At 40.3% G+C, this 26906-nt stretch overlaps 2 protein-coding genes across 3 annotated transcripts in view; one reads left to right on the top strand and one right to left on the bottom strand.

The window, feature by feature from the left end:
• The window catches only part of LOC128687016 (uncharacterized), a 97218-nt gene extending 71064 nt beyond the window's left edge, over positions 1–26154 (top strand). Inside the window, exons 6-7 of the mRNA XM_070082710.1 lie at positions 25288–25413; positions 26036–26154. Of these exons, the coding sequence (XP_069938811.1) occupies positions 25288–25413; positions 26036–26154 (245 nt within the window). The remainder of the gene's footprint in view (positions 1–25287; positions 25414–26035) is intronic.
• On the bottom strand, positions 350–22860 carry LOC128686810 (uncharacterized). Of its 2 annotated transcripts, XM_053773922.2 has the most exons (5): positions 22611–22860; positions 17978–18100; positions 13614–13763; positions 12040–12144; positions 350–1546 (listed from the first exon to the last, which is right to left on the bottom strand). In XM_053773922.2, the coding sequence occupies exons 1-5, from the start codon at positions 22759–22761 to the stop codon at positions 1419–1421; spliced, it is 657 nt and encodes a 218-aa protein (XP_053629897.1). In that variant the 5' UTR covers positions 22762–22860; the 3' UTR covers positions 350–1418. The 2 variants fall into 2 exon arrangements, with proteins under 2 accessions (XP_053629897.1, XP_053629896.1); XM_053773921.2 differs by lacking the exons at positions 17978–18100; positions 22611–22860 and adding an exon at positions 14073–14501 and having other exon boundaries at positions 1271–1546.
• Positions 26155–26906: the final 752 nt, after the last annotated feature.

Below are 26906 nucleotides of genomic sequence, written 5' to 3'. Positions count from 1 at the left end.
AGTTACTGTACCAAAGTGAATAAAACATAAAAACTAACAAGCTACCCCATAAGGTATTACCCTGATGGGGATACCTAATTTTGAAATTTTGAAGTAATGCAACTATAAAAATGGGACACCCAGAGTGCAGCCAAGGACCACACCTGCTGCAGCTTAGCTTAAGGCTAGGTGTTCCCAGTATCACTATGGCAGCCAAAAGGACGGATGAACTTTAACATAGCTACATCATGGACGGAGTAGTTACCACAGTTAAAAATCACAATATCTTAATGACTTCACACAGACTTAAGTACATTAGCTTAGCTACCAAGTCGTGTTGTCAACATAAGTAATGGAAGAAACACACAAAAATAATGAATGTTTAATACAAAAAACCCAGGACACCTACCCACACCCTGAAACAGTATTATGTACATAAGAGAGGAGAGAAAAAAAATTGGTAAGTCTATATTTTACAAAACTTAATATACTAATTGCAAATAACTTAGGAGATCCTAAATATTGCAGCAGCTGTTATATTTAACCTGCTGCATAAGACAATGTACTACATTTAGAAAATAAAGTCTTCTAGTACTAGACTGGTAGAAAACTGTTTTAAATTAGTCACATACCCTAAATTAATCTGTACAAAAAAAGGGGAAATTATAAATATTACAATCAATATATATTGGCTTCAAAACATCAGAAATACTGATAAGAATGCTCGACTGAAAGTTACCAGACTTCGTCATATTCTAAAATAATAAAAGATAGTAAATATGTAAATTTCTATATTTTTAACCCATGGTACTGCATTTGAATATATATAGTTAATTTACCTTATAAATCTACATGACTATTAAATGAATAATAATGTATCAATGCTGATATTTGATACTGTCATTTCAAGAGAAAATATAGTTTAATAAATTCTCATTTTGTAATAGGCAGAGTTATATGATAAATTCTGAGTGCACCTTCAATACAGGAAATGGAATTATTTAAGCGACTGCTCTTGCAAGGTGCCTCTCATGAATTTTATAACACCTAATAGTATGTCACAAGCCTGAGATGGTGACTGCATTCTAAATCAGTGCAACTGATCACTCATAATGTCCCTGGTCTCTACAGTAATAAATTACGTAATACTGTACTGAATGTAGTACGTTACACCATGAATGTGATAAACTTGAACAGTGATAAAGAATGCAAAATGGCTCAAAATGTTTGACATTACTATAAATAACCACCCACTTGTAAACTTCTAATGTCTTCCTGTGTTTTTCCTGCAGGTCTCTTGTTGCCATAGTTCTATTTCTATCTTGCTTATGGAGAAACTGAAATTTACTGGAAGTTGGCATTTTCCTGCCAATTTAAGCCAATGACATCTTTTCTAGACTTCTCGATATAAATATTGGTCTTAGGCATGGAAAGCAGTTTTATGTTTTGGTTCCTTCAAGTGTGAAGACTCCATGACTCTGTCGGTAGGACTCCTTGCGTTTCTGGATGCGATACTCCACCCAGAACAGTACTGCTGCAACAAACTCTGCTACTACACCCACCACAGCTGTCACACAAAAAATCAAAGGATTGTAATGAAATTTGTGCTTTTTGCATGTAAAAAAATTATTCATCTCCAAAAATAAATAAACAAACATATATAATGAGGGTCATCCTAGGAAAGGATGGAGTGAAGGGGCAAAGGAGGTTCTGTATGCAAGGGGGCTTGGACATACAGCAGGCATGTGCGAGAATGTTAAATAGGAATGAACGGAGACTAAATGGTTTTTGGGACCTAACAAGCTGTTGGAGTGTGAACAAGATATTTTGTGAAGGGATTCAGGGAAACCGGTTAGCCAGACTTAGAGTCCCGTAGGTGGGAAGTACAGTGCCTGTGTGATGTAGTTCAGCTGGGCTTGTGAGGTCTCTGGGGAGACCTAATTTAACCAATTATATGGTCACACCTTGCCTTGGCAAACGTCTGTAGCCACGCCCACGTCTGAGGTCTTTTGTTCTTGACGGCGTCAGGTCATACACGTGGTTGTGGAGGGTGCTTGGACCACCATAAAAGCCCAAGGAAGAGCATGATAAAAGATTGGAGCGGAGCTGCTGCTGGGGTGCAGAGCTCCTGAGCAGAGACTTCGAGCGGAGCTGCTGCTGGGGTGCAGGGCTCGGGAGAAGGCTGCTGAAGTCTCTGGAGGAGACTGTTGGAGGCAGTGGGCAGAGTACTGGCTTGGCGCAGTACTCGTGCTGTGTAGGTCTTGGGACCTGGGGCTTAGTTCCTGTAGTGAACTGTCCTCTGTGCTATATTGTAAGTTATATTCATTTTCATCAACTTGATTGTGTTCCCTGTCTCACTGCTTATGTGTACCACCCCATTTATCTAAACCTCAATGATGTACTCCTGTTCCCAAATATATTATGGTACAAGGACTTAATAATAAACTGTGTTTGAGTAGAATAGTAATATTCACTGTCCCCATTATTTGCTATTCCTAATTCTTATATTTTTATTATGTTTATATATGAGTGAAGAATGGGCGAGGCATATGTTAGTAGTGTAGAGTTAATGAGAGTGTCGTGGTGGTCACCACTGACCTGTCATTACCTACCTACCTCTGCTAATCATCTCACTCCTACCACCTCGCCTGCCTCTCCCCTGCCTACATAATCCCTTACTCCCATATTCCCCACTTATATCCTATTCAATCATTACCCCCCTACATGACATGGTGTCTAAGCGGTGGTGGTTCTTATTATTTTTATAGTAGGAACCAGTCCCATGTGCCTTATTTTTGACTGCTCGGTTATACTTATGCTACCATATGATTTTGTGTGTTATTATAATGATATTATAATCCTAGTGACCTTAACTGACCTTTTCTTGACAGTGGGTCTGAGTAATTGTGTGGTTGTATTATTATATTTGGTGGAGTTGGTTGTTGGTTTGAGATAAATGGTGGAGAATATCAGTATTTGGGTGAGACTTTTGGGGGAAGCAATTACTGCCGAAATTGAATATTTACAGAGGAATGAGAAGTCACCCAGCCTGCCTTGGAAGACTAGCCCACAACTGTCACCCACTGAAGAGATGCCTATGATTATTATCCACCTGATGTGCCCAGTCACCCAGTTGATGTGCCCCAGTAGATGTATTGCTGCCCTGGTCTGTCATCCATTGTAGTGGGTGTCTGCGTCACCCAGCCTCTGTGACAATCACCCGCGGACCGCCAGTTACCCGCAGTTGCCAGGGATGGGTGACCGCACCTGCTGTTGATGACCTGAAGTGACCTCACCTCACCTCGAGCAACTGACCATTGCCTGCTACTGCTGATGTCGGCTGCTGTGATGCTGTCTGCTATGCTGTGGCCGTGCTGTGATGCTGTCTGTTATGCTGTGGCCGTGCTGTGATGCTGTCTGCTATGCTGTGGCCGTGCTGTGATGCTGTCTGCTATGCTGGGACCGTGCCGGGATGCTGAGATGTTGGGACCGTGCTGTGATGCAGTAGCCGTGCTGTGATGCTGCGATGCCGCCTAGCTCAGGAGATGGCGGTGATGCTGCACTGGTGTGTGAGGGATCCTGGATGGTGTGCCAGGAGAGGAGAATCTACTATAAAGGAGCTGCCATCCTCGGAGATGTGGAAGGACGTGAACCGTGGAGATGGACTCCAGCTGCTGGGACCAGCCTGTTTTCAAGGGCGGTATGGAGGTGTATCCTGCCTTGCTGGTCGACCTGTACGACTGGTATGCGGGGATGTCCTGCCAGCCATGAGAGACAATTGAGAGTGTGTGATGTCCCCAGCCTACTTTGACTTGCCAGAAGTGTTAGTGTTACCTGTGTGAAATAAGGTGACCTTGAATACGGTCCAGTGTTTATGGCCGCCTTGTTTTATGAGGCCAGTGAATCCTAGTAGTGGCATAGGATAATGGAGGGTCTTTGCTGCGATGCCTGCCCTGTCTCGATTTTCAGATGTTGTAGTGTGCATGTGAAGTGTGCCAAAAATGCGACCTTGGTGGTCGTGAAGTGGTCCAGTTGCAATTACTTGAAAGAATGCAACCCGTTGGAGCAGTTTTCCACGCCATAGAAGCCTAGAGGTTTGGCCCAATGGATAACGTGCGAGGGTGACTAGCATTGGCTAGAGCATTTCTAGTAGAAGTAGGGAAGGCACTGGAGCCCGATATTTAGGTTTAAGGAGAAATGACGGGTAAGGAGGCTTTGCACCAGAGAGCAACTATTATGCTGGCCAACTGCCAGGTGTACTGATTATGCTGCCTTGTGGTAGATGAGAAGGTTGAGGGAAATATATCTTTCTTTCAACACACCGGCTGTATCCCACCGAGGCGGGGTGGCCCAAAAGGAAAAACGAAAGTTTCTCCCTTTGCATTTAGTAATATATACAGGAGAAGAGGTTACCAGCCCCTTGCTCCCGGCATTTTAGTCGCCTCTTACAACATGCATGGCTTACGGAGGAAGAATTCTGTTCCACTTCCCCATGGAGGTAAGAGGAAATAAACAAGAACAAGAACTAGAAAGAACATAGAAGAAAACCCAAAGGGGTGTGTATATATATGCTTGTACATGTATGTGTAGTGTGACCTAAGTGTAAGTAGAAGTAGCAAGACATACCTGAAATCTTGCATGTGTATGAGACAGAAAAAAAAAGACACCAGCAATCCTACCATCGTGTAAAACAGTTACAGGCTTCAGTTTTACATTCACTTGGCAGGACGGTAGTACCTCCCTGGGCGGCTGCTGTCTACCAACCTACTACCTAGGAGGGAAATATATGTAGTGGAATAATTTTGTATTATGTATAATTTTGTCTTTGTATTGTAATAGATTTAAGGGATTGGGATTAAAATAGTCTAATAACTTAGGACAAATTGTCCTAGTTCTCAGATATTTTAAATTGGGGGAGAAAGGGGGATGTGATGTAGTTCAGCTGGGCTTCCGAGGTCTCTGGGGAGACCTAATTTAACCAATTATATGGTCACACCTTGCCTTGGCAAACGTCTGTAGCCACGCCCACGTCTGAGGTCTTTTGTTCTTGACGGCGTCAGACCTAGGCGTCAGGTCGTACACGTGGTTGTGGAGGGTGCTTGGACCACCATAAAAGCCCAAGGAAGAGCCTGAGCAGAGATTCGAGCGGAGCTGCTGCTGGGGTGCAGAGCTCCTGAGCAGAGACTTCGAGCGGAGCTGCTGCTGGGGTGCAGGGCTCGGGAGAAGGCTGCTGAAGTCTCTGGAGGAGACTGTTGGAGGCAGTGGGCAGAGTACTGGCTTGGCGCAGTACTCGTGCTGTGTAGGTCTTGGGACCTGGGGCTTAGTTCCTGTAGTGAACTGTCCTCTGTGCTATATTGTAAGTTATATTCATTTTCGTCAAGTTGATTGTGTTCCCTGTCTCACTGCTTATGTGTACCACCCCATTTATCTAAACCTCAATGATGTACTCCTGTTCCCAAATATATTATGGTACAAGGACTTAATAATAAACTGTGTTTGAGTAGAATAGTAATATTCACTGTCCCCGTTATTTGCTATTCCTAATTCTTATATTTTTATTATGTTTATATATGAGTGAAGAATGGGCGAGGCATATGTTAGTGAGTAGTGTAGAGTTAATGAGAGTGTCGTGGTGGTCACCACTGACCTGTCATTACCTACCTACCTCCGCTAATCATCTCACTCCTACCACCTCGCCTGCCTCTCCCCTGCCTACATAATCCCTTACTCCCATATTCCCCATTTATATCCTATTCAATCATTACCCCCCTACATGACACCTGCACTCTAAAGAAGGGGTTTGGAATATCTGCTGTTTGGACGGACATTTGAACTGTTGTATATGCGTGCAGCTGGCAAGACAGTGCTAGTGTGAATGATGGTGAAAGTGTTTCTTTTTTTGGGTCACCCTACCTCAGTGGGAGACAGCCAGTGTTAAAAAAATTATATATACATAGCACGGTGGACCCTCGGTTATCAACTGTAATCCATTCCAGAAGCTTGGCCTAAAACCAAAATAATATTTCCCATAAGAATTAATGTAAATACAATTAATCCGTTCCAGACAAAAAAATTCACAAAAAAATCATTTTTTTAACAAATCAGTATTACATACCTTTATTGAAGACTAATGCTGGCTTCTGGAAGTGTAGCATGCCTGCTATACTCCCTGCATGCCTGCTACACTACCTGCATGCCTGCTACACTCCCTGCATGCCTGCTACACTCCCTGCATGCCTGCTACACTCCCTGCATGCCTGCTACACTCCCTGCATGCCTGCTACACTCCCTGCATGCCTGCTACACTCCCTGCTCTCCCTAATGGATGATCAGGGCTGTATATAACCTGCTCTCCCTAATGGATGATCAGGGCTGCATATAACCTGCTCTCCCTAATGGATGATCAGGGCTGCATATAACTTGCTCTCCCTAATGGATGATCAGGGCTGCATATAACTTGCTCTCCCTAATGGATGATCAGGGCTGCATATAACTTGCTCTCCCTAATGGATGATCAGGGCTGCATATAACTTGCTCTCCCTAATGAATGATCAGAGATATAACCTGTTCTCCCTAATGGATGATCAGGGCTACATATAACTTGCTCTCCCTAATGGATGATCAGGGTTGCATTTAACTTGCTCTCCCTAATGGATGATCAGGGCTGCATATAACTTGCTCTCCCTAATGGATGATCAGGGCTGCATATAACTTGCTCTCCCTAATGGATGATCAGGGCTGCATATAACTTGCTCTCCCTAATGGATGATCAGGGCTGTATATAACTTGCTCTCCCTAATGGATGATCAGGGCTGCATATAACTTCTCCCTAATGGATGATCAGGGCTACATATAACTTGCTCTCCCTAATGGATGATCAGGGTTGCATTTAACTTGCTCTCCCTAATGGATGATCAGGGCTGCATATAACTTGCTCTCCCTAATGGATGATCAGGGCTGCATATAACTTGTTCTCCCTAATGGATGATCAGGGCTGCATATAACTTGTTCTCCCTAATGGATGATCAGGGCTGCATATAACTTGCTCTCCCTAATGGATGATCAGGGCTGCATATAACTTGCTCTCCCTAATGGATGATCAGGGCTGCATATAACTTGCTCTCCCTAATGGATGATCAGGGCTGCATATAACTTGTTCTCCCTAATGGATGATCAGGGCTACATATAACTTGCTCTCCCTAATGGATGATCAGGGCTGCATATAACTTGCTCTCCCTAATGGATGATCAGGGCTGCATATAACTTGCTCTCCCTAATGGATGATCAGGGCTGCATATAACTTGCTCTCCCTAATGAATGATCAGGGATATAACCTGTTCTCCCTAATGGATGATCAGGGCTACATATAACTTGCTCTCCCTAATGGATGATCAGGGCTACATACAACTTGCTCTCCCTAATGGATGATCAGGGTTGCATTTAACTTGCTCTCCCTAATGGATGATCAGGGCTGCATATAACTTGCTCTCCCTAATGGATGATCAGGGCTGTGTATAACTTTCTCTCCCTAATGGATGATCAGGGCTGCATATAACTTGTTCTCTAGTTATATTCTTGATCTTGTTAACAACCTATATCAGACCCTAGTGCAATTGCAAGTACCATTTTAATTTGTATTTTTATATTATAAGTTTATACCTAGTTGTACTTTAGCTCATTCTAGCTCAATACATAGACAACACTAAATTCATTATATTAGACCTTACACTTTGTCAATGGTCGAAGTCGGACCGAAACGTCGTCGTAAGCTTCTCTCTTTTATGTGCGGGTTATTTGTGTATTGTTCCAGTCATGGTATTGTGCCTTTTTGTTATTTATTAGACCTTAGTGCAATTACAAGAGCGAGTCTGGTGCCACTTGTAATTTGTTTGTTTTTTTATAGTATTAGTTTATACCTAGTTGTACTTCAACTCATTCTAGCACAACACATTGACAATATCAATTTCATTATGTTTATTAGCAACTATACTCTATATGACCAAAGTGCTTTAGCGGTATACTTATCCAAACCTCCCACCACTACAGAAATCAGTATTAGAACTCACCACATAATGCAGGATATAAACAACCACTATTTAAACCTAAAAGATGAATGATCACATTGACCCTGATCTAAACCTCCATAATCTAACACACAATCAAAACTTATTGGAAAGTAACTGCCTTTATTACACAGCATCACAAGCCAGCACTATCCTGAACACTGCTCAAAGTCTATCTGTTCTTAACTACATCAGGTCCTTAAGCAACACTATGATGACCTGGCACTCCTTGAGTCACTAAAGACACCCTTCTCCTGCATTATTCTTACTGAGACCTGGCTTAAGCAGGACACAACTGATATCTACCCACTACCAGGATACACAGCAATCCACAACTGCAGACCATACCAAGTTGGGGGTGGTACTGCAATCTATTACTCTAACCAACTATCTTGTATTAGCACTAATTGCTTTAGTGATGAATATGGGCAATACATTTTTGCTAATTTTACTGTAAAAAACCTCAAGACACCTATAACAATCAGTGCCATATACTCCACACAAACATCCCAAACTTCAGTGAGAATCTAAAGTCACTAATAACAAACAGACAAATGAACAAGCACCACCACCTCTTAGCTGGAGACTTCAATATCAACCTTGGCCTACCAGATGATCAGACTAACTGATTTCATCAGCAATATGAACAACACACTCCTCATACCAACAATAACTAAACCAACCAGGCTGACTGAGACAAGTGCAACCATAATAGACCACATATGGACCAATATACTAGACCCCCCTTATATCAGGGATAATCACAGACAGCACTACTGACCACTACCCAACCTTCCTCTTAACAAACATTAGTAAGCCACCACTCGAATACAACAAAGTTTCATTTAGACTCCATGACGAGGCCTCAATAAGGAATTTCACAGCAGACCTAGAGACTGTTGACTGGCCTACAGAATTCTCCAATGCCAATGGTATTGACGATTGGACAGACATTTTTCTTAACAAAATACTTAGACTATACAACAAACATTGTCCTATAAAAACGAAACAGATCACGAATAAACAGCTTGGTTGCCCATGGCTAACAAGCAGCATTCTGAAATCCATTGATAAGAAACACCAATATGAAAAGCAATATAGACAGGGCTTAATGCACAAAGATATTCTTAAACAATATTCAACAGTTCTCACCAAATTAATAAAGAAAGCCAAACAACTGTACTACTCCAGCAGATTCACTGACACAAGAGAAGATATAAAAAAGACCTGGAAAACACTTTCCCAGATTCTGGGGGCCCTCAAACTGAAAAAAACCAAGAATATTATTCTAACTAAACCTCATGAAACACCACTGCATCCCAATGATACAGCTAACAAGATAAACGACTTCTTCTCAAACACAGGATCTAATCTCGCCAGTAAAATCCCATGTACCAATGCCCGTGCCGGGGACTACCTAGATGGGAATTTCCCAAATTCCTTCTATCTTGTACCAACTGAGCCCACGGAAGTCACTGCGATCATAAAGTCCCTTAAAAATAACTCGGGGAATCTGTCTCACGTCCCACCATTATTGTACAAGCGAGCGGCCCATGTCCTTTCGCATGCTATTACATTACTTTTTAACAAGTCACTAGAAACTAGCGGTTTCCCGACACTACTCAAGACAGCAAGGGTTACACCAATACATAAAAGTGGTGACCCTACAGACGTAAACAACTATAAGCCAATATCAAACTTACCATTGCTATCCAAAATCTTAGAGAAACTCGTGCACAGGAGACTATATTCATTTATAAAGTCACAAAACATATTCAACCCCTGCCAATTTGGATTTAGGAAAAATAAAAGCACTAATGATGCAATTATAAAAATGCTAGACCTGCTTTACACAGCATTGGAAAATAAGGAATATCCGCTAGGAATTTTTATTGACCTAAGAAAAGCGTTTGACACAGTAGACCACGGCATCCTACTCCACAAACTTGACCACTATGGTATAAGAGGCCAAGCGCTTGCATATTTTAAATCCTACCTTTCTAATAGGTATCAGTATGTCACCATTAAAGACACAGCCTCATCAATACGGCCACTTGATACTGGAGTTCCACAGGGAAGTGTCCTTGGACCCCTGCTCTTCCTCAATTACATCAATGATCTTCCAAACATATCCCAACACCTGAAACCCATTCTCTTTGCTGACGACACGACTTATGTCATCTCCCACCCTAATCTTGCCACCCTCAACACCATTGTTAACGAGGAGCTGCTCAAAATATCGACTTGGATGACAGCCAATAAACTTACACCTAACACTGGCAAAACCTACTACTGTATACATGTATTATGTTTGGTAGCAGAGCAGGTGTTGTGCAACTTAACATTAAGATCGACAACACTAACTGCCAGACATAATGAGGGCAAATTCCTTGGCCTATACCTCGACAACAACCTAAATTTCAGCACCCATATCCAACACATAACAAAAGAAGTATCCAAAACGGTGGGGATCCTCTCCAAGATACGATACTACGTACCGCAAACTGCCCTTCTCACACTATACCATTCACTTATATATCCATACCTCACCTATGCTATCTGTGCTTGGGGTTCAACTGCAGCAACACGCCTAAAGCCAATAACCCAACAAAAAGCCGCAGTAAGAATAATCAACAAATCCCATCCCTGGCAACACACCCCCCCATTCTTCATAGATCTAAACTTACTCCCTGTTCAGAACATCCACACTTACTACTGTGCAATCTATATCTACAGGACCTTAAATTCCAATATTAACCTTGACCTAAAACGCTTTCTTGACAGTTGTGACAGGATCTACAGGCATAACACCAGACACAAACATCTCTATAACATTCCCCGTGTTCGACTAAACCTTTACAAAAATTCAATGTATTTCAAAGGACCTAAAATCTGGAACACCCTACCTGAAAACTCTAGAATTGCAAACACATTCATCACTTTCAAAACTAGTTAGAAAACATCTTATCTCTCTGATCCACCCCGACAACTAACTACATGATAACCACCTGGTGGTTCACAATTACACTCACTCACCCACTGACTATAAACCCAGAAATACTAATCTTAATCTTAAAATAATAAATCCTAACTAGTCATAAGTTTGCCTATGATACTCCAATATAGACACCTTGTATTGTGCCAAAACAAAAGCATTCACATTGCTAAACTCACAAATTATGTAGTTACTTAGCCTTAATACCATAATCTGCAAGGATTTAATGTTAAGAATTAATCTAAGTCTGCTCGAAATGCCTAGCCATGCTAGGTGTCCTAGTGGCCCCCTCTGTAATTAGTATTTTATAACATGTAAACCACACAATACCCAAAACCTGCAAACCCCACATTGTAACCCTTATAGAGAATAAACTTGAACTGAATTGAATTGAATTTATAACCCATGCTTCACACTCAAATAAGTGCTGGTACCACTATACTCTCGTACATTCCCTTCTGTGCCTCCACAGATAAAGTTCTTTCTCCACAGATACATCAATGCACCACCCACCCTTTTTTCCTCATCAATTCTATGGTTTACCTCGTCCTTCATAAACTGAACCGCTGACAAGTCTACTCCTAATTATCTGAACACATTCACTTCTTCCATACTCCCTCCCTCCAATGTGATATAAAATTTTCTTTACCTAACTCGTTTGATACCTTCATCACCTTACTGAAAATTTTACACTTTACAGTGATATTGTTTGATGACCATGTAATGTATAATTTTTTTTTTTTAATCCGAGTTTTTTTTATAGTTTTTGTCGTTACCTTTCAAAATGGCAAAAACATCATAACCAATATAATTATGTTATGAAAGAGGCATAAAACTTACAATCTAAACCCTTAATAATTTTGAGAGAAGATATTCAACATACTGTATATGGTAGGTAATGGAAACTAAGGACAAATATACTGTGAAATTTAAAAACATGAATTTGTACACATACGAATACGTATACAATTTATAAAATAAATACTGTAGTGGAATGCTTACCAAGACCGAAGGACCATGAGAGGTGGTTATGATCCCAATGTGGCATCCAATCCCGATTGTCACCCATTGCCCCAAAGATGATGACAGCAATAAACCCAAACACCCCTGCCGGAATAATATACCACATAACAGTTTTCTTAAAATGCCTGTAGTTGAAGATTTGCTTAACATATCTCACTGATCATACACACCTCATTAACAGCTGTTTAATACACTGCTTCTCAAAATGCTCTTACACTATACCAGTTACCAGGACTTTGAGATAAGTACATCCTTCACTACATAACTTAATTTCCAAGGTACAGTATGTACTAACTAGCAGCTGGCTTCATGGAGGTGGCAATAAACTTCAAAAATATTTTTCAGCTTTATGGCAACATGCACTTAGAATTAAGCTCAGGCTAAGTTAACTTCAGTTTAGGTAGTAGTCTCATCTTACCATGAAATTGGTGGTCAGTATCATCAGTCCAGCTGTGTACCTTGAGAATATACCTGGAGAGAGTTTCGGGGATAAAAGCCCCCACGGCCCAATCTGTGACCAGGCCTCATGGTGGATGAGGGCCTGATCAACAAGGCTGTTATTGCTGGCCGTACGCTGACTGACATACGAACCACAGCCCGGCTGGTCAGGTACTGACTATGTGCCTGTCCAGCACCTTCTCGAAGACAGCCAGGGGTTTCCTGGAAATCCCCCTTATGTATGCTGGGAGGCAGTTGAAGTCTTGGGCCCCTGACACCTATTGTGGTGTCCATTAGCATACTCTTGGCACCTCTGCTTTTCATTGGGGGGATGCTGCACAGCCTGCCAGTCTTCTGCTTTCACAGGAAGTGAGTTCCACGAGCAAATATGGCATTAATCCCTCTAGGATTTTCTAAGTGTATATTATCATGTATGTATCTTTCTCGCCTGCATTCCAGGGAATACAAGTTAAGGAACTTCAACCTTTCCCAGTAATTTAGGCATTTTAGTATACTCATGTTGAGCCTACACTCACTCAAATTTCACAATAGTGCTCATGACAAAGTATTTCCAATCCTGCCAGTGAGAAATGTTTAATAGGCTTCCATTTCAAGCTCACACAGCAGGACAGTAATATGTACCTGGATGATTATTTTTTTTTACCAACTTACTACTGCCATATGCATTTTATGTCCAAAGCAAATGCAAGTGCTCTCCAATGTTCCAAAGCCATTAATTTATTAGAAGTCACTGAAATTTTTCCTGAAATTTTCCTCTACCATTTTTAAATTTAGTGAAACTATCAACAAGAATAAGCCTAATATACCTAACCCATACCTAAATGATGTTGGTGGATAACTCATGGTTATATTTTAACAGGTTAATGAACCTGCCAAGTACATAACTTGCCAACGATAGTGGTTTGAAAAGTTAGTGGCTTTGCTGAATATCTATAAAGCTTTTTTCATATGTATAATGTATACATACATGCATGTATAATGTATGCATGCATGTAACGTTTTGTCATGATTTCATTTATTGGTACAGTGAAACCACCTTATTTGTTGCACACACACAATAGATTATGACAAAAATGACTAGCAGAGCAACTCACAGGAGATAAAGAGATCAATATAGGCAATCTTAAGGACGGCTCTCTCGAATTCTTCACCAGGACATAGGACCAAGATGCCAGTAAGGGCTGCCCCAATCAGTGACAGTGTGAAGCAGAAGGTGAAGAAAACCTGCACTGTCACGAAGAATGCTGCAAGAGGGAGAAATATATTTAGCATTATTCACATTAGAATATACATTAATAATATCCAGGTGTCAAATATTAAATCAACAGGTCGATATCTTTTTTTATACATTTGGTTCTCCTTACATTTCTTATATTAGTATATTAGCCTTCAACACTTGTAAATATAACTATTATTTACAGTGCACCTTAATCCCATAGCTTATTTAGGTTCAAGCAGCATATGAATAATGTGTACCATGTGGTCACCCATGGTTGCTAGCTACTCAACTGTGCTTATCCTGAGATACACTAGTTCTCTGGGTAGCAACTTACGCCTCTGTAACATCTCCCTGACATCCTCGTATCCTGTAGTGAAGGGATCAAAGAGCCACCGACACCCCACAAAGAACCTTTCACGGTACACGTCCTTCTCTACAGTGAAACTGCGGAAGCACTGCGTCCACAGCCCTATCCTGTCCATGGAGGTACCGTAGGCCTTCTTTTCGGCCTGCAGCCAATATGTGGTAAACATTCCGATGGTTATTAGCAGGAAAGCCAGTACGTGGAAAGCTATGGCCCACCAGCCAGCCGTGGTCCGTCTTTCTCTTGGGGGCACCACCATCCTGACCACCTCTAACAAAACCAACTAATATGATCTAATTTCTGAGTGTAACTGTAGCATCCAACACTTTATTCTTCGTGATTAGATTTTAATCAGTTCTTAGAATGGCTTCTTAGCACAAGCAAGTTATTTCTGGTTTTCGTTATTGTTACGAGGGTTAAATGCACTATTTCGCCCTCCCCAAGATTCAAGATAGTTTTCAACATATACTTTGTTCTTTATATTTGGTGCCATCAGTCAGTAAGAGGCGAAAACACTGGCGCAAAGGCTCACTTACTGTTGTTAATCCACTGCAAATACACTGGCCATAACTACACCCTGCTTATACTAAACCGTTTTCCACTTTTCTGTTAATGTACGCCCAAAACGGTCTTCACATTCGTTATAGGCTTTCGGGAATATATCTCACACACTGATAAAGCACAGGAAAACTATTTAAGCACTGGGAGGTCTTCACACAATGCATCACAAGAAAGAACAGAGAAGGTTTTAAGGTATAAGGATGTAAGAGTGATGATGGTTGTGGTGCACCTGGCTAGCCTCGCTCAGGGTTCCCTTCACCTGCCACACACCTGCAATTAACTATTTCTTGATATTTACACAACAATCATTAAATTTTAAATACGATTTTCGGATTAGTTAGAATTTGCATCATCAGTATTTTCAATATTAGAAATGATATATACGTTCAAATTAAAATTAACGATCTTAAGAAGTTTATGTGCGTTATTCTATATTTATAAATAGCGAGTAAAGATAATATATCCAGAAAATATGTATAACTTATATACATGTATTTGATTTTTGTAAAAGGTGAAACGAATAAATAACTTAGGTAAGGTGGTAGTGAACAAATTATACAATATATCGTGGCAACAGCGCTGGAGAAACTGGGTGTTGGCTGAGCGAGGCGCGAGGATTTAAACGCATCTCCGCCATTACTGTCAGTACAGCTTCCTACCCTAGCCAGTCTTGTTTTGCTACCTTGCGCGCCTAAATGTCTATTGCTCGTTTAATGCTTTTTATGTATTTTTTCTTATTAAATTCCATCCTTTCGTTTTATAGTATGGACAGAGATTTGAGTGTCGTGGGAAAGGAATGGGGCAGCATAAAGGGTATGGTGTGGCACTGTTATTTTAGTGCCTTGATTTTCATACAAGCAATATACGGATCATCAAATACCACAAAACTTACAGTACAAATAACATGCTAAAAGTCTCTTTTTTGACACAAATTAAATCAACCAATTTCAAACAAATAAATAATGGATTATCAAAGATGGGATTGAATGAGGTTCGCCGGTACTGTCTCGGCCGGGTCTTGTAGTTTGACCATGAAAAAGTTTTTGCTTAGAAAACACGGATTTTGCCCTGGAAAATGTTCATTTTCGTAGCACAGGGGAGGAACCCCCCGCCTCCCGACTCATTCGACTGTGAAGGGGTGATGGTTATTCCTTTCATAAAATTTCGAGGTGTACCTACTAGTCATTTGATGGCCTACTTAGTGGAGATTTATTCATGGGATCTTCAGTTGACTTAATAATTCATTTGCACTCTCTCTTTCACTTGGAGTGTTGAAAACAAAGTATATATATATATATATATATATATATATATATATATATATATATATATATATATATATATATATATATATATATATATATATATATATATATATATATATATATATATATATATATATATATATATATATATATATATATATATATATATATATATATATATACGGCAAATCCGAGATTATTAAGTTATTAAATTGATTTATAGTATCTAAATAGCGAAAAAAAGTTAGACAATTGTTTTTAACATGGAGCCACTTAAAGAATGTTCTCTTCATTTCCCAAGAAAAATTAAAGTTATGCAAGTAGGTTAGGTAAATTAATCTATTTTACATTATATACTATTGGCTAGGTTTCGAGGTTAGCCTTAGTGTAAAATTGCAAATCGGAATATAAAAAAAAAACTGGTCCACATTTTGTTGCCGAAACTTTTCCTGGGGAAGAAGTTAATCATTTGGTGAATTTTCAGGTGACTATCCCTGCCCAAGTTTGGGCGGGGACAGACACAGATAGATAGCAGAAAATAAGGGCTGGCTGTAGGAGGAGGAATACTTTCTGGGGCGCTTCACGGACCCTTGGAATAACTCAAGTTACCCCACAAGGGTCTGCGACCCTCAAGTTATGATCAACTGGTCTAGACTACCCAATATTTGAACTGTGTTACAGAATGACCAACATATGAATTGTTACCGAATGACCAACATATGAAATGTCATGGAATGACCAACACATGAACTGTTATGGAATGACCAACATATGAACTGTTATGGAATGACCAACATATGAACTGTCATGGAATGACCAACATATGAACTGTCATGGAATGACCAACATATGAACTGTCATGGAATGACCAACATATGAACTGTCATGGAATGACCAACATATGAACTGTCATGGAATGACCAACATATGAACTGTCATGGAATGACCAACACATGAACTGTCATGGAATGACCAACACATGAACTGTCATGGAATGACCAACACATGAACTGTCATGGAATGATCAACATATGAACTGTCATGGAATGACCAACACATGAACTGTTATGGAATGACCAACATATGAACTGTTATGGAATGACCAACATATGAACTATGTTATGGAATGACCAACATATGAACTATGTTATGGAATGACCAACATATGAACTGTTATGGAATGACCAACATATGAACTATGTTATGGAATGACCAACACATGAACTGTTATGGAATGACCAACATATGAACTGTTATGAAATAACCAACACATGAACTATGTTATGGAATGATCAACACATGAACTGTTATGGAATGACCAACACATGAATTGTTATGGAATGATCAACACATGAACTGTTATGGAATGACCAACACATGAACTATGTTATGGAATGACCAACACATGAACTATGTTATGGAATGACCAACATATGAACTGTTATGGAATGACCAACACATGAACTATGTTATGGAATGACCAACACATGAACTATGTTATGGAATGACCAACACATGAACTGTTATGGAATGACCAACACATGAACTGTTATGGAATGACCAACATATGAACTGTTATGGAATGACCAACACATGAACTGTTATGGAATGACCAACACATGAACTGTTATGGATTGACCAACACATGAACTGTGTTATGGAATGTGTGTAGTGGGTTTGGTGTAGTTTTCATTGATCCATCGCGTAGAAATGGAAACTAAATTATTATATTTACGGTCTGAATCTGACCAGCTGGACTGAGGTTCGTACGTCAGTCTACGTGCGGCCAGCAGTAACAGCCCTGATCCATTGCGAGGCCTGGTCACAGACCAAGCCGCGGGGGCGTTGACCCCCGAAACCCTCTTCAGATAAACCTTGAGTTACACACTAGTTGTTAAAATTTAAGAGGTGGGACCCAGCAGCAGTGGAGTACACAGATGCACTAAACTTCCAGGTATGACGGTAGCTAAACTACCACAAAAATAAACGGGATTAATTTTTCTTAATGTATTGTGTACTGTGTACATGAATACAAAATATGATACTCACGTCGTCTAAGCTGGTCTGCTATGACGTGCATCTCCTCGTCAAGTGTCCAGTAGCAGCCATCGTAGATCCTATCGTAGCGGTAGGTGTAGTCGTGATAATTAGTGAAGCACACTTCCCACAAGCCTGTATGCAACAGCAAGCTACCGTTAGTCACGGGCATACACTACTACCCTCATAAGAACATAAAAAAGAAGGAACACTGCAACAGGCCTACTGACCCATGCGGAGCTGGACCATGACCCCCCCCCCGGATTAGACCAATGACCCCCCCCCCGGATTAGCCCAATGACCCACCCAGTCTGATCATCTCCACTCAAGGATGGAGCACTGCACCAGACCCAACAGCACAAGCTAGTCAGGTCCAGCTCACACCCACCCACACCCACTCATGTATTTATCTAACCTATTTTTAAAACTACACAACGTTTTAGCCTGAATAACTGTACTCGGGAGTTTGTTCCACTCATCCACAACTCTATTACCAAACCAATGCTTTCCTATATCCTTCCTGAATCTGAATTTTTCCAACTTGAAACCATTGCTGCGAGTCCTGTCTTGGCTGGAAATTTTCAGCACGCTATTTACATCCCCTTTATTTATTCGTTTTCCATTTATACACCTCGATCATATCCCCCCTAATTCTACGCCTTTCGAGAAAGTGCAGACTGAGAGCCCTCAGTCTATCCTCATATGATTAAAATGAACTTGACTAATACTGCTTTGTTTAAAAGAGGTGCTGTAAACCAAGGTATTTATCGTCGTTCCCCTTCCATTTTTCTTTGGTGACTATGAACTTAAAGAATAAAAAGGCACAATATTACATAAAATCTTTTTATTTTTTAAAGAGTTGGACCGGTAATCCAGTAGGCCTCGGTCAGATGACAAAAAGCTCCAGTGGCGGGTCATTATATGACTAAGACGCCCATCAAGAAATAACTGTCCTGTTTCTTGACGAATCTTACCTAACCTAAGGCACAATACCGCAAATTTAAACATCTTTCTCCTTGACTATGACATCACAGAATATCTATTAAAGGACACTGGAAAAATCAGGAGAACCTGGAGAATCCTGGCCTCTCCATTAATACCATTCAGAAGTGAGCCAAGTGTCCAACATATCACTGACCAAGTTAGTCATCTTGTCAATATTTCAAAACGCTAATATCTCCGACAATACTCTTTTGCGTTCCTCTTGGATCTAAAGCCATTCACGAGATTCTAGGGAAGAAATCGCCGACTTTAAGATAATAAAGAAGATAAGATGGTTAATCACCCGTAAGCTTGCCTACATTTTGTGATGTTCTGTCTATTCTCAGCCACCAAGCTGAATATGGCATAATTCTAAAGTTCGTGTTAAAAATTCTGACTAACTCAAAGATGAGTCATATTCTCGGTCAGACTGGAATGACTGGACAAACATATGGTCTCTCAGATTCCCGTGCAAACCTTACCTTACAAAACATTAAATGAACTCGTAAATCACATTCTATAAAAAAATCGCAAGTAGCTGGTGCGCATGATCCCAGTTTCAAAGGTGGTACCAGTTAGTTGGACACTACAGGATCAACCGCTAATATGACCAACAAACAACGGAGCTAAGATTGCTACAGCTATATTCCATCCAGGATGAGGACAAGATGAGCAGGATATAAATTAAATGCCCGAACTCTCACTGGAAGAACGACAGACTGCTAACGAGAAAGAATATATGTGTATCTACAGTCCTCTGGTTGACACATGCATCACATTTAGTGTTGTTCAACAAGGTGATGCCATGAATGGTTTAGAAAACCGAGAAGTTGAAGAATTGAGACACTTATGCAACACATGGGAATCTTTATTGAAGAAACGTTTCGCCACACAGTGGCTTCATCAGTCCAATACAAAGTAGAAAGTGGCAGGTCCCACTGTGATCCCGCCTCCTCCTGTTTCACCTCATCTGACTGCAGTATATAAGCCACCCCTCTGGCCATATGCTGCATTTCCTACAAGAGTGATGGACTGAACACATCGATTCCAGGTTGAGGGACTGATTACCTCAAACTTCTCCTTACCCATTTCTACTTTGTATTAGACTGATGAAGCCACTGTGTGGCGAAACGTTTCTTCAATAAAGATTCCCATGTGTTGCATAAGTGTCTCAATTCTTCAAGGTGATGCCACTGAAATTAGGTAAGCAGACAAACTTAGAAAATTATAGTGACTGCTGCCATCACTGAGTATCCCTTTGTTCCAGTATAATCACAGAACCTTGCAGTCTGGAAGATTAGATGCAAAAAGGTTCTCTCAATGAATTAGGTTCCAAGTTCATTCAAAAAACTAGACCTATGGGCTACTACCAGCCTCTTCCAGTTTCCCTGACGATGCAGAGGAGAAATATCTATTACATCCTAGTGTTCGCCCAATTTCGGAGGATCTATAATACAATTTAAGTTACATCTAATTGCACATGATATGTAATCGTTAATTAAAGCAAGTATTACAAACTTTTAGCAAACTCAGTATTTTTATGAATTTAGGAAAATTACATAATTTTAGCTGTATTTAAAGTATTTTTATTCTAAAGAAAAAACATAAATTGTGAAAAGCAAATTGTATTTATTTTGATTTTGTCGGTATTTTTTTTCTGTATAGGAGACTTCAAAATAAGGCTGAGTTCTCTTTCTTGGTATTGAAACTTTAAATACCTTTGTTAGGTACTCATGTAGGTTAAAATTTACAAATGAGGGAGAGTTGTGTGGTGCTGGGAAGGGTATCGAGGTAGTGGTGCACTGGTGCTGGTGGGAGAGGTAACACTGCTGCCACCCATCCACTTACTGACAAAACCAATATTTAGCATAACACCTAGTGATGCAAATATCGTCCACAATAGCAATAACAAATGTCATTTGCAAAATCTGATTATTAATTATTATTATTATTATTATTATTATTACAAACAGATGGAACCTGATTACCTCTCATTTTGCAGGCATATGGATTTAGCACTTCCCTCTATATTCTCATTATAATGAATTGTGCTGTGCGAGGCCTGGTCATGGCCCCGGTCGCGGGGGCACTGACCCTCGAAATATCCTTCAGGTATACCTGGAGGTTATTCCTAAGATCAACGCCCCCGCGGCCCGGTCCACGACTAAGTCTCCCGGTGGATCAGGGCCTGATCAACTAGACTGTTACTGCTGGCCGCACGTAGTCCAATGTACGAACCACAACCCGGCTGATCCGGCACTGACTAGGTATCTGTCCAGCTCCCTCTTGAAGGCAGTCAGGGGCCTATTGACAATTCCCCTAAGGCTTGATGGGAGGCTGTCGAACAGTCTTGGGCCCCGAACACTTATGGTGTTTTCTCTTAGTGTACCAATGGGGCCCCTACTTTCAATTGGGGGTATTTTGTTATAGATGAACGGTAGTGCCTTCGACTCACAACCAAAGGACCCGGGTTCAGTCCTGAATGGGGCCTGGAGAAATGGGTAAATCTCCTAACACCTACTGCCCCTGTTCAACTAGTTTTAAATGGGTACTGTTACCAGACTGCTTTGAGCAGTATCCTGGGAAAAGGAACCAAAGGATCCAAATAAGCCAGTGATTGGTTTTCTTGGCCTAAACAATTCACGGTTGATAATTCGAATGAAATGATGTCCCAAATATGTCCCTCCCTTTTATTATATGGTTGTATCCAAAATGTGGTTACATGAATTTGATTTTTCGAGAAAGGGAGGAGAAAAGCGAATTCTAGCACATGATCCATCTACGATTGCTGATATTATGTATACCTGTCCTATACTCACTGAGTGAAAGTAACTCGAAACCTGTTGCAAGGATTCAGTTTGATTCTGCAGCGAAATCACTGTATGACAAACCATCCTGCGTAATAGGGTGTTTAGATAATTAATTCTTTTTCTAACCTTGTAGAACGTCATATAGATCAAGGTATTCTCAAAATGTCGTGCATGCAATTTTTATAGCAAGAAATTATTTGGACCATATATTGCTAAATATTCTTTAAGTATTATAAAATCTTAACCCATCTTAAATATTTTTTGCCGTTACCTTTAAAAACAAAATAAATATACTGACATAAACAGCACTGTTTCGGGTTCGATTCCCGGCGGGTGGAAACATTTCGACACGTTTCCTTACACCTGTTGTCCTGTTCACCTAGCAGCAAATAGGTACCTGGGTGTTAGTCGACTGGTGTGGGTCGCATCCTGGGGGACAAGATTAAGGACCCCAATGGAAATAAGTTAGACAGTCCTCGATGACGCACTGACTTTCTTGGGTTATCCTGGGTGGCTAACCCTCCGGGGTTAAAAATCCGAACGAAATCTTATCTTATCTTGTTTAAAAATCACAAATGTTTAATAGTGCTAATGTCTCCAAAGTCAATGTACATTAAACTGTGTGTTGTCCTCAAAAAGTTTATGTAAACTGATCAATGGCAGGTTTATTTGTATATTTGTGTTGTGTCAGGGATAGTGTAATCCCCTTCTGTCAAAATTCGACTGTATAAAAAATGTACTTTCACCATCACAGAGATGGATTATTATGTAAGCTACACATAACTTAGTGAGTGTAATAGGTAACCCACTGTGATTATGTGAAGACGGAGGAGTAATAAAAGCAGGAGGCTTACCTGTGTTCAGGAAATGTCCATCCTCTAGTTCACCATCATTGGCCAGCCAGTAAGGCGAACAGAAAGATATCACAATGGATAGGAAGGATAACAGATATATTGAAGGTCCCCATGGGAAGGTTGTAGCCTCGTATGCCTCGTAAGAACTCATTGTGATCACAAGTTTTTAGAAAGTAGACTGGATGAAGTAGCCATAACAGGAGTATGAAGCACAGTGTTGTGTATGCTGCAGGACTCTCCCATCTTGCTGCCAACCATCACAACACCTCACACTAGTTTCTCGTGTATTCTAAGATATTACAACATATAATTAAACGTTATCGTTATTTACATTGGTAATTCTAAGGTAATGTGAATATATAAGTGAATGTATTTGAAAGGACTGAACTTGGGAAATATAAAGAAAATTATAGAACACTCAGCACCTAGGGTCACCTGTGCGACGGTGCCACATCTTCGCTCCGTACAAGCAACCTCCACCATTATAAAAATAAATTCAAATTTAGTAGTGAAATCAATGAATAATAGTTTTTGCTATTGTTCTCATAGAATTTGTTTAGTCTTTCTTCGTAGGATGTACAGGGTATTCAATAAATTAACTTCTTTTAATGTGAAAAAACACGTAAACAAACACTAGGATATATTTATTAGAAAACGTTCTTTGATACAACTTTCTCAACTTTTTGAAAATCAATTGGATGGTTAAAATCTCTCATATGAATAAACAGAGCATTAGAATCTTGTCCAGTTCTAATGTTATATTTATGTTGTTTTAATCTTAGTGCAAAAGACTTTTACCAGTTTGACCGTAATAAATTTTATTGTATATTTTATTAAGGTCAAACTGGTAAAAGTCTTGAACAAAGATTAAAACAACATAAATATAACATTAGAACTAGACAAGATTCTAATGCTCTGTTTATTCATGTGAGAGACTTGAACCATCCAATTGAGTTTCACAAGGTTGAGAAAGCTGTATCAAGCAAGTCCATGGTCGACAGGACTATAATAGAATCATGTTTCATAAAAAACATTTTTGAAAATGATATGAATATTTCGTTTGGTTTATATAAATTGGATTCATTTATAATTAATAAAATTTGAGAAGAATTTAATAAATACATTAGACAAGTAATAATCTTAATGCTTGTGTAGAGTATAGTTGTGTTTCACAGAGTCGGGTGTTGTGATGTGACTGTGAGGTGTAGTCTTGCCCTTATATGCCTTCCTGTTGATGTTTTTTTTTATAGTTCCTTGATAATGTGAGAAGTCACGAAAACACATGGAATTTCGTTATTCTTTCAAAGTGGTTGTTCTGCATATTGTGTTGTGATATCACTTGTTTATATATATATATATATATATATATTTATATATATATATATATATATATATATATATATATATATATATTATTGTAACCACGGACGAGTGGTATTGATCAATAACAACACTGCGCTAGCCAAGGATTCGAACCCATGTTGCACTGGCCTGCTTCATGGTAAACGAGAACCACATGACGCTTTAAACCACAGGACCACCCAACCCTACAAGAATGGCGCAGCCAGCAGAGCTAGCTGTGGGCCGCCATCCGAGGGCATACGGAGGTGTGGGAGCTTCTAATCTAATTTCATTCTTATCCCTAGCTTAAAGCTCCCACGCCTCCGTATGCCCTCGGATGGCGGCCCACAGCTAGCTCTACTGGCTGCGCCATTCTTGTAGGGTTGGGTGGTCCTGTGGTTTAAAGCGTCATGTGGTTCTTGTTTACCATGAAGCAGGCCAGTGCAACATGGGTTCGAATCCTTGGCTAGCGCAGTGTTGTTATTGATATATATATATATATATATATATATAAATATATATATATATATATATATATATATATATATATATATATATATATATATATATATTCATTCGAAACTATTCGAAACTACTATTGGGGACAGTCAAGATTCCCAGGCAGCACTCGGCCACACAAATGCCACAGTGAGCCTCAAGCTATTTCAATCTCCTCTTGTATGCTCTGACTTCTCAAGCGATTTTTATATCACTGCACACACAAACACAAACACACACACACACACACACACACACACACACACACACACACACACACACACACACACACACACACACACACACACACACACACGGTTCAGGGAGAGTGACCTAGTAGCGACCAGTGAAGAGGCGGGGCCAGGAGCTAGGACTCGACCCCTGCAACCTCAACTAGGTGAGTACAACACAGCCAGAGCTGGAACTAAGTTTATCATCACACCCACACAACAGGGTGGGTTTCTAAACTCCATTTTCTTGTTATGTCCCGTCATACATGGTGGTGCATGTGTATGACGGGTGATGCAAATGTGACGGGTAGTGGATCCATGGGGTTGTAAATCTATACAGCTGGATTTTTTCAAGTTTTAAGGAAGTTATGGGTATGGCGGTTGGACATAAAAACTTACAAATTTGAAATATTAAACATTTTGAATGAAAACAAACAAATAAAACTTGGCATTACGTTATTATGTAAGATGATAATGCTGTAAACAACCCCCAGGCGGGAAGGATGGCTTTCACAAGGGTTTATTGTTTTCTGAGAATATAATAATAATTATCAAACTGATCTTTGCTCCAAGGTATAAATTTTTAATGTCTTAAAAAATTTTCACAGTATGGTATGAACCAACAGACATCCAGAAGGCAACAAAACCATGGATGGATGGAAGAGGCCAGAAGGTTACATTTGCCTCACCCAATCTAAATGAACTTCGTTCTATATGCTCACACCTCAGCCTCGGTGAGTAATGAAACACCCATTTTGTTCGATAATTTGATTTTTGCTTCCCATACCCATTTTTTATGGTATGAAACTAATACCTGGAGAGGATTTTGGGGGTCAGCGCCCCAGTGGCCAGGTCTGTGACCAGGCCACACCTAGATATGACCATTTAGCTGTGGAATGTCCTCTCCCAGGCAGTCAGCATCAGAAGAGGAAAGCGGCTCTTCGAAGCCATGGGAAATGCATCGCACCCATGAGGATTGTGAGGAAGAGGTAATGGGACGGAGAATGAAGCAGCGATGAATGTGGGGCCTCTGCAAAAGAGGGGGCGGTGGAACACCTTGTCATACAGGGTGGGGAATTGGGTTCGACCAGACACGGATGCCGGTGAGTTTGGTGATGTGCTTGATCAAGTGTATCTACACTTGAGGGAGGGGGCGTCGGTCTCAGGTCTGTGATGTGGCTGGGAGGAAAGTCCCAGGATAATTCAGTCGCACCTGTATTGACCTGGTTGGTCAGTGAATTGGTGGGGAAAATGGAGATACATCAGGGTGCCTCATTTGAAATTAGCGAAATGGAGACCTCGCGTGCACGAAAATGTGTTGTGACACCATCGGATTCATATGTTTTGGTAACTCAGGCACAAAGACAGCCTCGGAAGATTTCCTGGGCAGAGATAGTCAAAAGTTCTTGGGAAGTGAGGACTCAAGACGTTTATCGTCACGGCGCCCAAGTCACAGATTCAATCTGTCCTTGTAGGAAAGATTTCTGATACATGGGATCACCTTTGTCATCTTTCTCTGCATGTTTTACAGTTCATTTATGTCTAATCTGTAATACAATGACCAGAACTGCGCAACATAATCTAAATGGGGCCTTACCAACAATATATAGAGTTAAAGAACAACCTGAGGACTTCTATTATTTATGCTTCTTGAATGAAGCCAATAATTCTATTAGCCTTATTGCAAACACTTACACACTGCTCGCCTACACAGTAGGCTTCTTCAGTCGAATACAGAAAGTAGGCAGGAACAGTAGAGATGTGAAGAGTAATCTGCTAACCAGAAGTTCTCCTAAAACTATCTTCAAGCGACAGTGCGGATCGTCATTAAGAGTAAGTGACATCATACATTATTGAAAAGTTTGTTCACTTTATAGTGTCTGACAAGCCTTTTAGACATGGGCATAGAAATACAGAAAGTAGGCAGGAACAGTAGAGATATGCTTGTTTTTGCATTAAAGTTCTGCATCTGCCGAATTTAAATACTTGACCACTGAGAGGGACATCTCCTCTCATCCTACTACTACTACTACTACTACCCTGATCTTCCGACAGTGTAGTCTTGATCTTCAATAGTGTCCTTCTCCATCAGACTTTAAGGGTTAATCCAACTCTACTGGCCTATTTCTGTATTCGTGTACATCGACTAACTGTTGCATATGTGTCTTACCTAACAACCTGCTATTGTATACCATTTTGTATCTTGCAGACACTGCAACACGTATAT

This window comes from Cherax quadricarinatus, chromosome 7 (assembly GCF_038502225.1).
Source record: "Cherax quadricarinatus isolate ZL_2023a chromosome 7, ASM3850222v1, whole genome shotgun sequence".
Taxonomy (NCBI): Eukaryota; Metazoa; Arthropoda; class Malacostraca; order Decapoda; family Parastacidae; genus Cherax; species Cherax quadricarinatus.
This window is presented reverse-complemented; position numbering and strand designations above follow the sequence as displayed.

What these genes read in the sequence shown, in the direction of transcription:
- LOC128686810 (XM_053773921.2), bottom strand. Translation starts at nt 14,361, where the DNA reads ATGGTGGTGCCCCCAAGAGAAAGACGGACCACGGCTGGCTGGTGGGCC. An exon ending in CAGGGAGATGTTACAGAGGC is followed by an intron (nt 13,764 to 14,072) that starts GTAAGTTGCTAC and finishes TCCCTCTTGCAG; the next exon opens with CATTCTTCGTGACAGTGCAG. An exon ending in TATTGATCTCTTTATCTCCT is followed by an intron (nt 12,145 to 13,613) that starts GTGAGTTGCTCT and finishes TTATTCCGGCAG; the next exon opens with GGGTGTTTGGGTTTATTGCT.